The sequence below is a fragment of the Zalophus californianus genome, chromosome 9 (assembly GCF_009762305.2).
Source record: "Zalophus californianus isolate mZalCal1 chromosome 9, mZalCal1.pri.v2, whole genome shotgun sequence".
In the NCBI taxonomy this organism is placed as follows: domain Eukaryota; kingdom Metazoa; phylum Chordata; class Mammalia; order Carnivora; family Otariidae; genus Zalophus; species Zalophus californianus.
Genome location: NC_045603.1, coordinates 51,692,415 through 51,712,087, shown reverse-complemented (window position 1 = coordinate 51,712,087; position 19,673 = coordinate 51,692,415). Strand labels below are relative to the sequence as shown.

At 40.0% G+C, this 19,673-nt stretch overlaps 1 protein-coding gene across 1 annotated transcript in view; it reads left to right on the top strand.

Moving 5' to 3' along the window:
* Positions 1–19,673, top strand: part of SRGAP1 (SLIT-ROBO Rho GTPase activating protein 1) — a 265,860-nt gene that overhangs the window by 226,342 nt on the left and 19,845 nt on the right. Inside the window, 4 exon segments of the mRNA XM_027593051.2 lie at positions 560–694; positions 12,991–13,096; positions 16,659–16,883; positions 19,518–19,597. Coding sequence (XP_027448852.2) covers positions 560–694; positions 12,991–13,096; positions 16,659–16,883; positions 19,518–19,597 — 546 coding nt within the window.

Here is a 19,673-nt window from a genome sequence, read left to right as displayed (position 1 = left end):
AGTTTTTATTTTTTATACAAACCCCTTGGTACTATTAAGGGCACATTTTCAAATTCCTCTGTCTGATTTCCAAATCTCCCACTGCTGAATGCAGCTTTCAGATGCACCATGAACACCACTGTACCACTTAAGGAAGCATTTATTTAATTGTAGGTATTCACAAGTAGGTGCATCCTAGAATAGTTCTGATATTGTGTCTATATCGTATCTTCTTCCCAGTAGGATAAAAAACACAGAATGTAGTATTTGAATTCATGTCAAGCTAAGATTAGATTTTAACTAAGTCCCCACAATATTTTATTTTAAGATTTGGATAACTTGTAAGGGATTATTTGGTAGCATAAGATTTTTAAAAAGTTTTATTTTGGCCAACTATTTTTAGGTTAATCATGGGTTGGGATATCTAAACCATTTTAATTTTAGTACTTTATAATCTTTCATAAAATGTGATTAAAAGATACATGTATATAAAGAAACATGTGAGTATAGAAACATATTTTTGTTCAGAGGAAAAAAAAGCACTGTGCATATAACTAATAATTTTTTTTTTTTTCTGTAGGTGAAAACCCTTTGGCTGATGACCAGAGTAACCACGATATTAACTCAGTTGCTGGCGTTCTGAAGCTCTATTTCCGTGGGCTGGAAAACCCCCTCTTTCCTAAGGAAAGATTTAATGATCTGATTTCTTGTATCAGTAAGTGGATTTTTTTTTTTTTTTAGTCTTTTCCCACCAGAATTGTTTCACTAACCAATTTCCTGGAAAAGGCAGTGACCCCTCTCCACATATCCTCCCCATAACTATTACCCCATTACCACCAAATTTTTGAGACCATTTGTTTTCTTTCTGGATCCAACATGAGTCATCCTCCCAGCTGTGGCCTCGCCCTCTGCTGAGTGGGTTTTGCTCCCGAACATCACAAGCTCCAGAGAACCCAAGAGCTTCCCACTTAGTGGCTGGAATAAAGCAGAAAGGCAGGTGCCAACCAGCTAAGGGGGAAGAGAGAGTTGTAAGCATGGAACGTAACTTCCTTTTGGCTTTTGGTTCTTGGTTTTCTCCACCAATCTTAGGACTAGAGTAATTTTCCCATCTTTGAGTGTGACTTCAGAGCTACGGTAAAATGAGATCAGTGATCATTAGTACAGTGCAGGGACACCAGGTGGTAATTATCTGTCAGTGGGCATCCCCAGCGAATAGGCAGAGTTGCTGTGGGACTGTGTAGGACATATCACGAAACTGATAACCATCAGCCGATAAACCATTGCTGTTTTATTCAGGGATGCTTTTGACACTACAGGAAAGAACATGAAAGTCATAATACCAGGAATTAGGTATTAACCACATTGAGTTTCATACACCTGAAAATGCAGTGCCTTTTTAAGAAGCCCCAGTTGCCAGGCAAGAGTCTAGAGCTGACTCAGATCACACAGCAGGGAGAACAGGCATAAGGATCAAGCTTGCCCCTGATGAAGAAACCTCACCCGCTTCCCCAACCAATTCACCCCCCCAACCCTCAAGTCCTCCCGACCTCAGAAAGTCTCCCAGCTCGTGCCTCCTTGCCCATTGCCATCACCAGCGCATCAGCTTCTCACTGGGGCTGTTGTTAACAGTCTCCTAGGTGGAGTCAGCGCCTACTTTGAGGTGCTGCCATCTCTTCCCGCCACCCCCATCCTCCACGTCAGTCCATCCTTCACACCGCAGCTAGATCCGACGGGGCAGATTTGGTTATTTCACTCCCACTGCCCCCCTTTTAAAACCTACTGCAATATTTTCCACCTGAACACAGACTCCTCGGTATGACCAATTCATAGAATCGAATTCTTCTATCGGACCTCTTCCTGCTTCTGTGCACTCTTCTCTCCTGCCACCCTTCCCGTTTACTTTATATGTATCAACAGTAGCAAACAGCAAGCATGCCAGGCCAACACCCCCCCCCGTGCCTTTGCCCACGCTGTTTGCTCTGCTGTCCCTGATAGCTCTTTGACATCTGCTGTAAAGGTTTTGCTGACATAGCACCCCTCCCAGCATGCCATCCCCCCCACCGCCCGTAGTGGAATTAGTCACTCTCTCCTCTACTAACATTCCACTCTGTACGGAGGTCTATAATTTTTCTTAACACCCCACATTGCAGTTTTCAACCCTTTCTTTTCCTTCTGCTGAAGAGAAAATTCAGGGAAGAGGTTAAGAATGCAGGCTTTGGACTCAAAAAGCCTAAGTCCAAATTGCTCACTAGCTATGTGGGCTTAGGCAAGTTTCTTAACCTCTCTGCATGTGAATTTCATCAGCTATAAAAAAAAAAGGGGAGAATAGCAGACCATATATATCACAGGGCTGTGAGAATTAAATGAGTTAATACCTGTTAAGTGCTAAGAAGAGTGCCTGGCAAAGAGTATGTTCAATGAAATGCCTACAGATAACTCCACAGGCCTATGAGGTCTTAACAGGTATTCAGTTTTGTAGCCCTAATCCTTACCATAGTTAATTCCTGGGACATTAGTAAGTACAGAATTCATAGTTGTTAAAGGTCACCAAAATTTCACCAGAATTCTTTTGCTGGCATTCATGTCAAAAATCCTGGCTGTCATTGGATATGAGTTCCCCAGTCATAATTCCCTCCACCCCCACCCCATACAGCCTGATGTCTTGTGTGGGATTCAGAAGTGTGCCGGTGTGTCCATTCCAAGGCCCTTACATAGCCTGAGTCATCACAGCAGGCCTGTGACCCAGCTGGAAAGAACTGGAAAGGAGGTATCTATCATGCTTCTGGAATTCTCCTTTGGACTTGTCCAGAGATTTTCCTTACATCCTAGCCAGAAAGCTTAAATCTGGAAAAATAATACACGCTCTATAATGCTTAGTGGTTTTTTTAGGTACATACATCTTATCAACATTTATGTTCACATGTACCAGTAGGAGAAAGCACATTGGACTACCTTGTCAGTTAGTAGTGTAGAATCACTTCATATTTTCACTGAATGAACACTATTATTCCATTGTGGTTATTAAAATCTGAACCATAGAGTCAGAAAGATCAAGATTTAAATTCTAGCTTCACCTAGTCTGAATATCTGTTGCTTTATCTGTTTCATAAAGTCTGTGGGAAGAATTTGAGATAATTCATATAAAGTATTTAGCATCATCCCTGGCACATAGTAAACCTCAATAAATGTTGCCAGCTATCATCGTTACAACTGTTACAACTACTCCCGGTATAATCTGAGGCCATATATGCCAGCACCTGGGTTAGCCATTTACAGTCTGTTCTTTGACCTAATTACCTGACATGCATTTAGAAATGATGCTAGTATAACCCAGAAGTTACGGTGCTTCCAGCATGATTTTTCCCAGCACATGGAATGTTTCATAACAAAGTCAATCTGTTTCCCAACGGAAGGGTCAGGCTTAGCAAAATATGAAGACCGTAGGGGAAAAAATGGAAAATCTATGGAAATATCTTTCTTTTCATGCAAACAGTGCCTTACGTGAGATGCTACCAGTGCAAATGAAGAAGTTGCAAAGACATCCCCTCTGTATTAAAACAGTGGATTAATGAAAAACAATGGATTAATAACCCTTGGGTTAATTTTTATGAAAATAGTCTCTATCGGCAATGAATGCCCTCCAAGACCTACATCTCAAAGAAGCAAGAGTCCGGGGTTTAAGGCTGCTAAGGACGCTTGTCAGTAGAGATTTAACCGTGCTAGTAATTTAAGTAGTATTGTCGATGTTTTTGTTAGTGGTGTAGTTACAAAGTTGCATAGGTGTTGAGCTATCTGTCCCAACCCTACTTTTCCCCAATAAGTCCTGTTATTTTTAGTGCATTTTGCAGAATAGGATGTTTTTCAAGAACACATAATGAATGATGCTGTATATTACGACCCCTTTTCTTCCAACATCTAATCTCTTAAAAAGGAGGGGATTTCTAGCTATTATTGATTTATCTCTAGGCAGGCATTTTTCTCATGCCAGTGTGACCCTGATGTACCATATTTTTTCTGGATTTTCATTAAATTCTTTGAGAATGGTATTGTCATTCATCCTTATGTCTTCTCATCAATATTACAATTTTTGAAAATTTGAACCATTGATTGCCTACCATATGCAAAACTTTCTAGGGATTCAGAGACTTGATCTTTACATTCAAAAGGTTTAAAAAATAGTAAGAGAGCAAAAATATTTACAAATATGCCATCTAAGTAAGTATGTAATAGAAGCACAAAGATTTAGAAACTCTAGAGGAGAGAGAGAGAGAGAGATCTCATGCAGGTTGATTGTTTTTATCCGTGTCATCTCTTAGCATTGCCATAATTGGATTGAGTTTCCCTATTAAGATAATTTCATGTGATATTTACTTTGTATAGAAAAATCTTCCCTTTTCATCTTTTTTAAGAGTTTACATAGGTCTCTGGGGCCCCTGGGTGGCTTAGTCGGTTAAGGTTAAGCGTGTCCAACTCTTGATTTCAGCTCAGGGCATGATCTCAGGTCATGGGATCAAGCCCTGCCATGGGCTCTGCGAGGAGTCTGCTTCTCCCCCTCTCTCTAAAATTAATAAATAAATCTTAAAAAAAAAAAAAGTTTACATAGGTCTCTGGTTACCTACTATTTTTTGTTTACTTATTTTTGGAGCATTTGGGGAAAGATTTTTTTTTTAAGTGATGAGTTGTTATTCTCCCATTTTTATGTCCCAAAATATTACATTCTTTGGAAACTTGCAGATATATGTACTAAAAGGAAATTGGTATTAGCACACACGTGCAGTCTCTCTTTCTCTCTCTCTAAAAAAAAAGAAAAAAGAATTATCAGGATAAATTCCTGGTGGACTCCAGTGCAATCTAAATTTGAAATGACAAACTTGGCAGTGGCTCAGTTTCTCACCCAAGGATTGTTTTTGATTTTTTTAAACCGTCTACTTTGTGAATGGTTTTGTAAATGCTCCAGATTAGGCCCACACATTCTGGGCAGCTTCTAGAATGTACATATACCATGGCTTTGAGATTTCCTAGGGCAGAAGTCCAAAGGACTGGCCCTAGATGAGCTATTCAGGAGATTTGTGGTCTTTCCTGGCTGTCTCAGGGCTGTGAGCCCAGATGGCACATTTGGGCTTCACGTTACCTTATGTGTTACTATCGAGGTGACTGCTTGAGCACCAGGAAACGTTTTTAGGAGGGTCTTTTACCTATCATGATATTAACATGTAGTCTTGTAGGATACTTGAAAAATACACAAAAGCACTTAGAACAAAATGCTATCCCACCTAAAGCCACTGCTCAAAGGCAGCCAATGGTGTGTACACATTTTGTTGCATTTCCTTCTGTTCTTTTTGTATTCATGTGCACACACAACTTTTTTTAAAACCAAAGTGGAACTGTACTGTCCATTCTGTTCATCATCAACCTTTTTGACTCTTATTATACATAATTTCAAACATCTACAAAAAGATAACAGAAAATTATAATAAATCCCAGTATAAACAGTCACCTAACTTTAACAGTTTTCATTTCTTGGACAAAATTATCCCACCTCTATCCCTTCCCTCGTCTCCCTGACGTTCTATCACTTCCTCTGTACGTATGAATCTCTGGGAGGTGAAGATTCTTTTTTTGCACAACAAAGCCGTAATGCCATTATCATACCTTAAAAAATAACAGTAATTTCTTAAAATCATCAATAAACCAATCAGTACATTTTTTAAAATAATTGTTTATTTTGCACTTAATATGTCATCACTGTATAAAAATTAGAAAATAATACAGAAAAACCATCTACAATTCCTTATACAAAGATAATATAAACCTTTTTAGTATGTTCCCAGGTTTTTTCTGTACATAATACCTATGTACTTGTAAGTTTTTTATACCTATGTACTTTTTTTTTAAGAGGGACAGAGCGGGGAGGAGGGGCAGAGGGAAAGGGAGAGAGAGAATCTTTTTTTTTTTTTTAAAGATTTTATTTATTTATTTTACAGAGAGAAACACAGAGAGAGAAAGGAACACAGCAGGGGGAGTGGAAGAGGGAGAAGCAGGCTTCCCACCGAGCAGGGAGCCTGATGCGGGAATTGATCCCAGGGCCCTGGGACCATGACCTGAGCCGAAGGCAGACGCTTAACGGCTGAGCCATCCAGGTGCCCCAATACCTATGTACTTTTTAGAACAGCTTGTGGTGGGGCGCCTGGATGGCTCAGTTGGTTAAGCATCCGACTCTTGGTTTTGGCTCAGGTCATGATCTCATGGGTCATGAGACTGATCCCTGATTGGGCTCTACACTCAGTGGGGAGTCTGCTTGAAGATTCTCTCCCTCTGCTCCCCCACTCATGCTCCTTTTCTCTGTCTCTGAAATAAATACATCTTAAAAGTAAAATAGTTTATTGAGATATAATTCTTGTACCATACAATTCATTCATTAAGGCATACAACTCAGTGGTTTTTAATATATTCATAGGATTATGCAGCCATCACCACAATCAATATTAGAACATATTTAGGACTCAAAAAAAAACCAATTAGCAAACATACAGTATTTACTCATCCCATCCCATTAGGCAACCACTAATCTTTCTATAAACTTACCTATTCTGGCCATTTCATATGTAAATGGAATTATACAAAATGTGGTCTTTGGTGACCGGCTTCATTTACTTCGCATGTTTTCAAGGTTCACCCATGTTGTAGCATGTATCAGCACTTTATTTTATTGCCAAATAATTGTCCACTGAATGGATATACCACAACCACATACTTTTAATAAAAGGGGTGTCATACCAAGTGACTGCTGATGGATGTGAGATTTCTTTTTGAGGTGATAAAAATGTTCTAAAACTGTTTGAGGTAATGATTAATCAACTGTCAATATACTTTAAAGTCATAAAACTATATACTTTATATGTGTGAATTATATGATATATGAATTATATCTCAATACATCTCATTAGAAATTGTATCATGTCCTGTTTGTTCTTTATAAGCTTTTTTTTTTTTTTTTTTAAGTAGGTTCCATGCCCAGCATGGAGCCCAACATGGGGTTTGAATTCACAACCTTGAGATCAAGACCTGAGCTGAGATCAAGAGTCAGGCATTACACCCATTGAGCCACCCAGGCAACCCTATAAGCCATTTTTTTAATTTAGTGATGTTATTAACATTTTCCTGTATCAGTATTTTTTCAAAATACAGACTTTAGTGACCATATAATGGCTTTTATTTCATTTAACAAATTCCCTAGTTTTAGAAATTTAGGTTGTTTCCAGTGATTTTGCAGTTAAACAAAATATTATAATGAGCCTTTTAGGACATAAATATATTTGCCCATTTCCAGTTGTTTCATGAAAAAAAAAAAGCTCACAGATTCTCTTCCCGGTTCTCCAGTGTATCTTTTTGTTGCTAAAAATTTTCAGCTTTATTGCATACGTGATGGTTTCCGTCTGAATTCTAAATTTCTGTTTGATGCCTTATACTAGGAATTCCTTTTACCCTTAAAAATATGGAACAGACTTAGTATCTGAACGGAATAAATAAAGCTTCCTAAGCTAAGACTGTTCCTTTACTAACCTCAGTAATTCAGCAGGAGGAGAAACATTATTTATGCATTTATTTCTACAGTGTTGCTATTTAACTAGGAAAGAACATAGTGGTTTAATTCACAGAACTCGATCTATTAATGAATATTAGAAAGACTTGCAAGCATTTCATTTCTTACCTAGAAGAGCAGCTGGTAACTCTCCCGTCAAGGCGAGGCTAAGATTCATCTAAATGTACTAGAACATCTGTTTTTCTCTGTCCCTTTCATTCACACACATACACTATCACATGCACACAGTTGATTAATACCTTGACATTGATAGAACCTAACAATGAACCTAAAAATGGCCTGGGACTGGTAAATTCACCTTGAATACTGCCCATTGATCTCTGGAGCTCAGAAATATTTGTGTGCCTGCTCTTAAATAAACCATGTCTAAATGTGGCCATTCATTTCCTTCCCTGTTGTCATACTTGAGGATAAATTTGCATCTTGTGATTTATTATTTGTTTCCTGACAAATACTTTTGCACATAGTGCCTCAGAAGAACTGATATTTTCAGAATAATGGCCATTTGAGGGTTTTGCCATTTTCTGAAGTAACTTGTTTTGTGGTGAATTTTTCACGCACATTTTTTTTAACTTTTTTTTTTCAGGGCAACTAAATTTTAATAAGTTACAGAACAGAATAGTTAACACTTATTGTGAAGTTTCTGGAATTACGTACAAGAGGAATCATTCAGAATGTGCTCCTAAATTTTGTATATCTCCTTTAATGCAGCAAACTATATACTTTATTTAAAATCTTTTAATTGAAGTATAATTGACACACAATGTGTATTAGTTCCAGGTGTACAGCATAGTGATTCAACCCATTTTTTTTTTTTTTAAGATTTATTTCACACACATTTACACGGAGCTGTCAAAGCCCCATGCTGTGAGGTTGGGATGCTGACATGGGAACTTTGCAGTGTTAGGAAAAGAACATAAATAAGCATAGGGAGCTTTGAGCATGTGACCGAGACTGGATGAATGCCACTTTTACCTAATTACATGAGATCCTGAATTGTGGAAACAAAGGCCAGCTTAAAAGAAATTCAAATGAAATCCTGATTTTCCTTACTGACAACTTTTCTGAGGGGAAGAAAAGATCAATCTTTTCATGCAGCATGAAACTGTGAAAGACTAGGAATTGCCACACTCAGAGCCAGCTGGGAATGCACATTAATCAGTGTCCAAAGCAACCATAATTTTTACCTGCTAACTGGACTCGGGAGAGTAAATGAGTCATTTGTAGCAGAGGGAGGCTCCTGTAGGATGTACGCTGCAGGCCTGTTGAGCAACCAGCCAGGTAATATCTGAGTCCTGCTCGCAGCCGTCATGCTCTGAGGCCTCTGGGACAGATAGATTTGCTACGACTTCAGGAATGCGAGCAATTCTGTTCTGCTATGATTTATGTTTACTGTAGTTGCAGAGAATGTGTGCCTGCCTCCCATAATTTCATCTGGTCTTTTTGGTGTCACTTTTTTGCATTCCTATTGCCTTTCTCTCCTGAAGTCTTTGATTTGCATCTCATGGTGCCCTCCCCCGATTTTTTTTTTCAAATTGTGGTAAAATATACAGAACATAAAACTTACCGTCGTATCCGTTGTTAAGTATATGATTCAGTAGCATTAAGTACATTCCCATTGTTGTGTAACCATCACCACCGTCCATCTCCAGAACTTTTTCATCCTCCCAAACCGAAGCTCTATACCCAGAAAGCAGGAACTCCCCTGAGGCCCTGACAACCACCGTGCTACTTTCTGTCTGTGAACTTGACTCCTCTAGATACCTTGTGTAAGTGGAATCATACCGTATTTGTCTTCTTGTGTCTGGCTTATTTCACTTAGGTTGTCTTCAAGATTCATCTGGGTTGTATGAGAATTTCATTTCTTTTTTAAGGCTGAATAACGGTTCCTTATGTATATATTACCACATTTGTTTATCCACTCATCCATCAGTGGACATTTGGGTTATGTCTACCTCTTGGCTATCACAAATGCTGCTGTGAAATTGGTATATCAGTACCTGCTCTGTGGCAGTGTCGAATCGCTGTATTGTACACCTGAAACTAATACTACACTGTATGTTAACTAAGTGGAATTTAAAACTTTTTAAAAAATCAACGAGTTATGGTGCCTGGGTGGCTCAGTTGGTTAAGCGACTGCCTTCGGCTCAGGTCATGATCCTGGAGTCCCGAGATCGAGTCCCACATCAGGCTCCCTGCTCAGCAAGGAGTCTGCTTCTCCCTCTGACCCTCTTCCGTCTCGTGCTATCTCTCATTCTCTCTCTCTCAAATAAATAAATAAAATCTTAAAAAAAAAATCAATGAGTTAAAAGAAAATTAACCACTAAACAAACAAATAAGCAAATACCTGTTCCCCGGCTCTTTTTTTTTTTAAAGTTTTTTTTTTTTAATTTATTTATTTGTCAGAGGGAGAGAGCACAAGCAGGAAGAGCAGCAGGGAGAGGGAGAAGCAGGCTCCCTGATGAGCAAGGAGCCCAATGCTGGACTCCATCCCAGGACCCTGGGATCATGACCTGAGCCGAAGGCAGACGCTTAATGGACTGAGCCACCCAGGCATCCCTGCCCCACCCCCCAGTTCTTTTTAAATAAAAGTTTGAAACTACCTTTAAGGGGTAGGGAAACTCACTTTAGAACTGAGAGATAGAGGGCCGCCTGGGTAGCTCAGTCATTAAGCATCTGCCTTCGGCTCAGGTCATGGTCCCAGGGTCCTGGGATCGAGCCCCGCATCGGGCTCCCTGCTCCGTGGAGAATCTGCTTCTCCCCCTCCCACTCCCCCTGCTTGTGTTCCCTCTCTCTGCTGTGTCTCTCTCTCTGTCAAATAAATAAATAAAATCTTCAAAAAAAAAAAAGAGATAGAAACAAGAGGATCTTGATTTAAAATTAAGCCTCTTGGGAGTAATGCCTGTGTTCTTCTCCAGCCTGAAAATAACTCGCCCCCTCTGGGATTTGACAAAAATTAAAGATCAATAATATATGAAGAGTTCCTTTCACATTCTTTCCTTTTCTTTTTTTCTCTAAGGCCCCAAAACTAGCCTGAAGTTGCTAAAACCCTCTCCCTAATAGTTGACCTTAACCTTATACCGAGGATCAGCCTGGAGAATCGATAGACTTAACTTTTGAAACAATCCAGATCCTCAGTAAACAGTGGCAGAAGTTTTGTTGTTCTGTTTTTAATCATAACCCGTATATGGATCTATATGTGACTAGAAAAGAGTAGAAGGTCTTGCCAGTCCGGAGACCATTAATGGGACAGTTCATCATTACAATTTATAATTTGCATAAACATATTAAACTTTGTAACTGTTTGGTTTGAGGTATGAATGGAAAGTCATTTATACACACAATTTTTTGAGGACCAGAGAATAAGTGCTAATAAATCTCAATATTTACTTTTAAGAATGGGTCATAAGTCATGGTTTGAGAACCACTGGTTTAAGAGGAATTGGAATGGGAAACTGAATTAAGAAAGTATTATCATGGTCCAAGTTAGAAATAATAAAGACTTCAATTAGGAAATTAGCAGTGAGATATCCAGGGGTAGAAGCAACAGAACTTACGTCCCACACAAAATGGAAAAATGAAGTGAAAATACTACCTTCCTAGAAGGGATGGTCCTGACCTCAAGACCAGATGAGTTTGCCATTGAAGAGAACAAGTAGAGGTCCAGGAGGGCTAACTAAATTTGTGTGTGGGAGAAGGTCAAAAAACCTGAGAAATAGAAGGAGAATCAGTTGGCTACTGTGTCAGAAATGAAGTCCTTTAAAAAAAAAAGAAAGCCTGAGATTTTCAAGTAGGATATATGAATATCTCAAGAGCAATTAAGAGCAAATGTAGTAACATGAAATTAGAGTAAGCTTCAAAAATGTTTCTGAAATATTCTTTGAGATATTTTTCCCAGGGGCACCCGGCTGCCTCAGTTGATAGAGCATGCAATGCTTGATCTTGGGGTCATGAGTTCAAGCCCCACGTTGGGCAAGGAGCCTACTTAATTAAAAAAATAATAATAAAGAAATCTTGGGGTGCCTGTGTGACTCAGTCGTTAGGCGTCTGCCTTCAGCTCGGGTCATGATCCCACAGTCCTGGGATCGGTTCCCTCTCTCACTGTGTCTCTCTCTGTCAAATAAATAAATAAAATCTTTTAAAAAAAATCTTTTTCTCAAATACATCTCTGTTGAATATCTTCAGAGTTGTACTTTATAAAGGGGGTGCCTGGCTGGCTTCATCGGTGGAGCATGCAGCTTTTGAGCTTGGGGTTGTGGGTTTGAGCCCCACACTGGATGTTGAGGTTACTTAAAAATCCAAGAAAGACAACTCAACTTAAACAGAAAATAGGTTTTAGTCCCAGCTCCATCCCTCCAGCCAACTAACATAGGATAAGCAGCTTACCCAGTTCTCTTTTTCCTAATCCGTTAAATGGGGATGACAATCCATGCCCTGCCTACTCCACAGCATTGTTATCTGCGTTAAATTGGATAGCCAATGTGAAAATGTATTGTAAAATATAGACCATTATGCAAATAATGAATTATTGGAACTAACTTTTTTAGCTGCTATTCACAGGCATTTTTGTGTTAAGAAGCTTTGGACCATTTGTATTGCTAGCAAAGAGGTATAAAGTAATACTAGGAAGTCCCAGGTACCCCTGTCTTCAGGGAGCTCACTCTCCCACAGGGATAAGGAAATAAATAACTGTAAACACGAGGGTATAAGTTCTGTGAGAGCGGGAATCAAATCACTAATGTATTTCTAATGCCTAACTCAGTACTTGAAACCGAGTAGGCTCTCCTAAAATATATGTTTAAAAAATTGATGAAATTAGGTAATACAAAGTAAAAAGTCGTATCAATAAAATACTATGATAGTTTTGAGGAAGGAGAGATTCAAAACCTGGTGCATTGCCTAAATCATAGTAATACAGAAATAAATATAGGATGAATTAATGAATCATAGGGGAGATGTCCCCCAAAACTACTTTAGTTACCATGCAGCTTTTGAATGGAGTTGAAGCCATATCAGATGCAAAATCCAAAAATAGCAAGTGAAAAATGGTTTTTAAACCCAGAAGACGCTAAGTTGCACAAGACCATGGCCATCGGAGAAAACAGTGATAGGTCGGCGGAGATACTCTCAGAAACGGTGTCACGCCCAAGCTGATCACTTACTCACTGTTTTGGGTACAATGGCATCTCACCAGGGGCAAGGGATTACTTATGGCCAGATATGCAATTTGGTACTCGGTGTTTTGTAGGCTCCACGCCCAGCAGGGAGCCCAGTGCGGGGCCTGAACTCATGACCCTGAGATCGAGACCTGAGCTGAGACTAAGAGTCGGACACCTAACCGACACCCAGTGTTCTGCTTTAAAGGTGGCAAGCGAAAGGATCCTGACCATGTTCTCTTCTGTCCATAGGAATAGATAATCTCTATGAGAGGGCGCTTCACATCCGCAAACTCCTCCTGACCTTGCCTAGGTCCGTCCTTATAGTGATGAGGTACCTCTTTGCCTTCCTCAATCAGTAAGTACCCTAATACTCGGCCAGAATGCCCATCTTCCACTTCCATGCGCACTGCTCTGAATTCTTCTTGGATTCTGTAAAATGTACACTGGGTCCCATTTATCAGCAGAGTCAAAGAGAAGTTGATTGAATATAGACTGAAGGTATGTTTTTCTTCAGCAGATCAAGGTCAATACAATGACCTTGTAGCTGAAAGATGCAGAAACAGTGACCATACATGCAAAAATATACAAATATTACCAAAAAGAACACTTGTCAGTAAAATACGTGTTTTTCCAACTTCCATCCAGAAGCTAATGTCATGAACGTTTTTATCAGAATGATGTAAACCACCCGCTCAGTGCAGAAAATTTCTGTGATTTTTGATGTTGTAGTCAAGGAAGGAGAACTATAGATGCGAATTATACGCAGATCCAAAAAAGAACTTCTGCAAACTCAAAGCTCTTGTCAAGAAGAAGGTATTTGTAAAAGTCTCTGCAACAATGTAACAGAAACCTTAAAAAATCATGGCATTATTTTCAAAGAAACTTTACTGTTTTAATTTAAACACCTTGATTTTCATTTGTCTTCCTAGGTAATAAAAATGGGCCCCCCTATAAGAACATCTCCCCCAAGCCCTGTCTAAGAGCCCCTTGCTCTTCAAGGATCTAGTTAAGTAATTGGAAATAAAAGAATCTGGGGGCGGTAAACTCGGGGCAATGCCTTCTTCTTCTGCCATGGGTTCATCCTTCCCAAAATTAGGATGTTTTCTCTATTTCTTTGGAGGTTTAGAGTTCTCACAAGCCGTGGGGACTTACAACAGGCCTGCTAACTATTCCCGAAATCACACCCACTCAGGCTGACCCCAGAAACCAAGTATCATCCAATAGGGAAATGCCTGCAGGGGACTAAAATATGCACAAATGACAGCCCAAGCCCATTTGTACAGAAATCACCCCTAGGAAGAAGCAGTATCTAAAGAGATGGATATAAACTATGTTTAGGTGATGTAGATGGCCAGAAATCCTATCTTTAAATAAGCCTAGTTACCCAGGTGGTTTTAAAAATCTGAAGGCTTGCTGACCTTGGCAGGCAAGCGTGAGGGCTCAGAGGTTCGGGCACGGGCACCTGAGCACCACAGAGGAGCTGCTGGGGGGCCAGCTCTATCCAGGGGTGTCACCTGAGGAGTTCCGCCCTTCATGGCGAAGATGAGGGGGGTTCTTATGTCTGTTTGCATCTGCAGACATGGATTTCAACCAGCAGGAGGCATTCTTAACTGCTCTAACCAAAAAGCAAGGTGGGATGACAACTGACCATGCTGCCATCATTTCCAAATTCCAGAAGAGCCGTGTAAGACAAAAACTTGAGAGAGCCTCATGAACCAGAGCGTTTGGGACAGTGGGCTTCGGGGCCTGAGCTGGAGAATTGATGGCAAATCCCAGTCAAGGCACTCAGCTCAAATGTACACCGCTCTTGCGGTAATGGGGCTGGAAATGGGGCAAAGTGGAATGGAATCTGAATTTCTGTGTTTGGCATTTGACCTGCCTAGCTAAAGATGGTTATCAAAGCAATTGAAGTGGCCTGGGTTGGTTTTTGGGGTTCTTTTTTTTTATATCTTATTTTCTCATTAGTATTAAAGCCTCAAATTTAAAAAAAGGGGGGGGCGCGTCTGGGAGGCTCAGTCATTAAGCGTCTGCCTTCTTCTCAGGTCATGAACCCAGGGTCCTGGGATCGAGCCTCACATCGGGCTCCCTGCTCGGCAGAAAGCCTGCTTCTCCCTCTCCTACTCCCCCTGCTTGTGTTCCCTCTCTCTCTGTGTCTCTCTCTGTCAAATAAATAAATAAATAAAATCTTTAAAAAAAAAAAAATCCGGAGGCTTGCGATCTTCAACTTTAATTGCATGTACCTCCCCTTCCCCAGTCTGGAGGGCCTTGCATTCCTGCCGGCCCTCTACGTGCTGTCCCCACTGAATTTTCCTGGCACACCTGAGCGAATCCCACAGTGAACCAGGAAACCACAAGAGACTAGCAAAGCAGTCTGTGAATCAAGAAAGTTCTCAAAACCTGAATCAAACTCACCCTGTAGCTCAAAAGAATAGCAAATGTGCCATGAGTCAGCCGGCTGGCCTTGCTTCCAGCATTTCTGCCCAAAGATGCCCCCTGGCTCACTGCACCTGCCTTCATGCAGAAACAAGCCCCAGCCTGTCAGGTGGGGTGCTTGGGACAGGAATTATGAAAAGAGAAGGAACCTGTTCTCCCTTAATTGTAAAATCGAAACACGGATATAACATTTTTATAACAAGCTTTTGCTCTTCAAGCCAGTGCTGAATTAAAGACCCAGAAAGATTAACTGTGACTCTCCCCATCGAGCTTACACGTGTCTTTCGAAAATTAGACCGTTGTTATTCTGCATCTCACTTCTCCTCCATGCATCCATTTTCCAGATGATCTGTAACGTGATCGTTGCCTTTACTGTGAACTTTTTAAAAGACTGAATGCTTGAGAAATGGCAGAAGGGAGAGACATATGTTAGCTGAGGAAATTATGCTTTTGTATTTTCTGCTTTCTAGGCTATCTTATTTCCAAAAAAGGATAAAGTATCAGGTCATGTGGTATTTCAGTTTCTTTGTGTCTGTCACCATCTCACAAATGTGGCTGAGTCTTTTTTTTTTTTCCTTCTTCCGTTTGTCATCTGTTCACCTGGATTTTACATTTCCTTTCAAGATTGACATTTTATTCATGGAAAGATAACGTCTCTAGCTTCTCCCTCAAACAGTACCTTCTGCATGTGTTACAGGCAGAACAAAAAAGAGCTGGCTTACTTTGAGTCACCTCTGGAAAATATCTCACAAATATCCATTGGATTGAATTTAGAAATTAGTACCAGACAACCAGAAACTTCTCCAAAGTTTGTAGTTAGCCAACTTTAAAAGGAATGAGAGAATTGGGGATTCTTTTCCCCTTCTCTTGCACTTTTAACATCTTTTGTGACTGACTGATGACTAGTTTTGGTAGTCTTGCCCAAAAGCAAATTATAAAAAGCCCAGAGTTGTTTGCTTTCTTTCAGTGGTTACAAAGACAAGGTGCTTTGTTTTCCTCTAGGCTTTCCTCAAGATTTATAGGGGAAAACTGAAATCTGAGATGTGTTTGATTAGTGGGAGGGCATTTTAAAGATACCCATAAAACTTTATGGAGCTCACTACTGCCCTTCGCAGATTTACTTGAGTAGCATTTAGAGCCTCGCCATACTGTTTACAAATGAAACTCATTCACTTGATCCTGGTCTCCATTGAAATAGAAATTATCCTAAACTCTCTTGTGGCTTTGAAAAATGCCGAATTAAGTAAGGAGGATTTATATTCCCCTTTCAGTTCCTTCCTCGTTGAAAGGTTGTAAGTTGCTTCACTTTCTTTGGAATTTGCTGAGGCAACTTAAAGTAGGTGGAACATTACCTTACTCTAATAATCAAAACCAAATACAGTCAGTGCTTTGGATCCCTGTGTTCAGAATATAAAGTATCGTATTGAACAACAATTTTCTTTTTTCTCTCTTGTGCTTTTATAACTCCTGTCTTTCTTTCATAGCCTTTCACAGTACAGCGATGAGAACATGATGGACCCGTATAACCTGGCCATTTGTTTTGGTCCCACATTGATGCCTGTCCCAGAAATACAGGATCAGGTGTCTTGCCAGGCTCATGTGAATGAAATTGTCAAAACCATCATCATCCACCATGAAACTATCTTTCCAGATGCTAAGGAGCTGGATGGCCCTGTTTATGAGAAATGTATGGCTGGAGATGACTACTGGTAAGTCCGAGAAGTTTAGTCCTTCCCTCCCTGGGAAAAGTATATGGATATAGAGATAATCAGTTTAAGAATAAAAATTGACCAGGGGCGCCTGGGTGGCTCAGTCGGTTAAGCAACTGCCTTCAGCTCAGGTCATGATCCTGGAGTCCCGGGATCAAGCCCCGCATCAGGCTCCCTGTTCAGCAGGGAGTCTCCTTCTCCCTCCGCCTCTCTCAGCTTATACTCTCTCTCTCGAATAAATAAATAAAATCTTAAAAAAGAAAAAAAGAAGAATTGACCATAGGTTGCCAAAGATTCCAATTTTTACAAAAAGAAGAAGCGGGAACACTTGAGATAAGTTAGAATACCAAGACCACGACAGCACTGGCTTCTTACTGTGGAAACTCCCATCCATCCCTCCCTTTTTCCCAAGGATGGCATCTTTTTAAATATAACCACCCTACTGCAACTTCGGTAGAGAATAACGGTTTTGAAACATTTAGAACTGTATTAATTTTACTATTCTATCAAGCAAAGATAAGTGATTGAACTGACAGATTTCATTTTTATCCTGAAATAGTTTTGGCTCTATATAAAATATTTCAGATATATCATTTTATTTTTTTTAAGATTTTATTTCTTTGAGAGAGAGAATGTGAGAGAGAGCACATGAGAGAGGGGAGGGTCAGAGGGAGAGGCAGACTCCCTGCTGAGCAGGGAGCCTGATGCAGTACTACTCGATCCCAGGACTCCAGGATCATGACCTGAGCTGAAGGCAGTCGCTTAACCGACCGAGCCACCCAGGCGCCCCTCAGATATATCATTTTAAAGGAGCCCTGTCAACCAAATATGTTTTCATTCTTAATTATTTCCATTTCTTACCAATAAGTATTATCCTAACCAATTATAGTAGTAATGGTCATTTTAAGCAAATTTATTTTAAATTTATCTAATTTATTATTAATACATCACTGGGATAAAAAATGGCAGTAATAGTCACTATTATTTAGTATTTAGTATTACTATTATTTAATATTACTACTACTACTATTATACTATCAATATTACATATTATTAATATGGCAGCATAGTCACTAGTGAAGTATGAAGCTGGGGGGAGATGTGGTCAGTTGAACAATCCCAAAGGTAGGGAACCCTAAAATGTCTGTGCTCACTGTGTGATCTATGAATTCCTGCCTCTAAGAAGTCATATATAATAAAAGTAGCCCCTACTATGTGAGCTACATGGGATCACTTTATGCACTGACCACTCTACCAAGTGAAGAGAGGCCAGGGAGCCTCTCCAAGGACCGCTCGTAACTGGAGGCAGCCCAGGTCTGTCTGATTCCAAAGCCCACGTGACTCTTCCCACTCAACTGCTGCCTCCCAGCCCACCTCGGAAACCGTTCTGTGCAGCTCAGATTCAGGAGCAGCTGGGACAGACCTATCTAAGCCCATTCTGGACCCCCCTGAGGACACTTTGTTTCTCGTTGCCTCACTGAGGACTAGGTAGAAGTAGAGTGAATGAATAGCTGAAGGATCTTAAATACCTGAAAGTACACTTGAACCATAACAGGGGTCTTACACCACAGTATGACTGAATGTATGACTTAAGGAAACTGAAGGTTGACTCTTTCCAGAAGCACTGCCTTCTAAATTTAAACAACAAAGCACGATAGATTCCAGTTCTGTGGTATATCCAGCAATTTCACACATGAAATTGAATTCAAAAATATTTACTTGAGCACATACTATATGCAAGGTACTGACTGCTGAGCTTGGCTCTGGGAAGATAAATGAATAAAACTCAGCCCTGGTGAGATGCATAAGTTTATCTTCATAGTTGTATTTATTGCAAGGCCAGTGTCACAGTATTTCCAAACATTCAGGGCTCTATCTGTAAGTTCTGCTGTCTTGTTCCTTTTATCAAAGAGCGGTATGTAAAGATCTGGTCAATATTATCTGATACATTGGATCCTAGGATTTTGTGGTCACTTCTTTTTTTTACAAGCAGGCCCCATAATAAAGAGTCTTGCAGCCAGTAACATGTGCTTGATTATGTCCTTCACCCATGCATAGTGTTCTCTGTGGGCATCGCTCATTTTAAACAGGAAGTCAATGATAAAGTAGTTTTCCTTCTCCCCAAAACCAGCAATATAAATGGGCTTTTACAGAATGTCAGGTTTGTTATTTGTGACAGACGTATTCCATTTACCAGTATACATTTGAGGAGTGTGGTTGTGTTAAAGGGTAAGTTTTTAAAAAGAATAAAAATCATGACTCTCTCAAATCTGCAATAAACGTGTCAAGAAAAGATGGGAAAGATACTACACCCAATTCAAAGCAGAAATCAAAGAGCATCAGTTGATACGCAGTAAGGTCTGTTGAAATGAATTTGCAAAAACTGCTGTATCCACAGGGCAATAATCATATTCCACTGGAATTCAGCCGGTTTTAATTTCTGTGGATACGAATTATCTGTGTCAAAGATGAAGGGACCTGCACTGCCATAGGACCAGATGATCTTTGGAGCCTCCAGCGTTTCATTGAAAGACTATCCAGAAACTCTTTTGCCATTCCAAAGTCTCGTATAGTAGCAGTTGTTCATTTTTTAAATCCTTTGACTTTGTAAGAATTTCTGTTTCCACTTCACAGTGACAGCCCATACAGTGAGCACGGTACGTTGGAGGAAGTGGATCAGGATGCTGGTACAGAGCCCCACACCAGTGAAGACGGTATGCCCTTGGGCCCTTGTTGTAAAACTAACCTTAATACCCATTGTTTTAGAATTGCTTATATTAAGAATTCAGT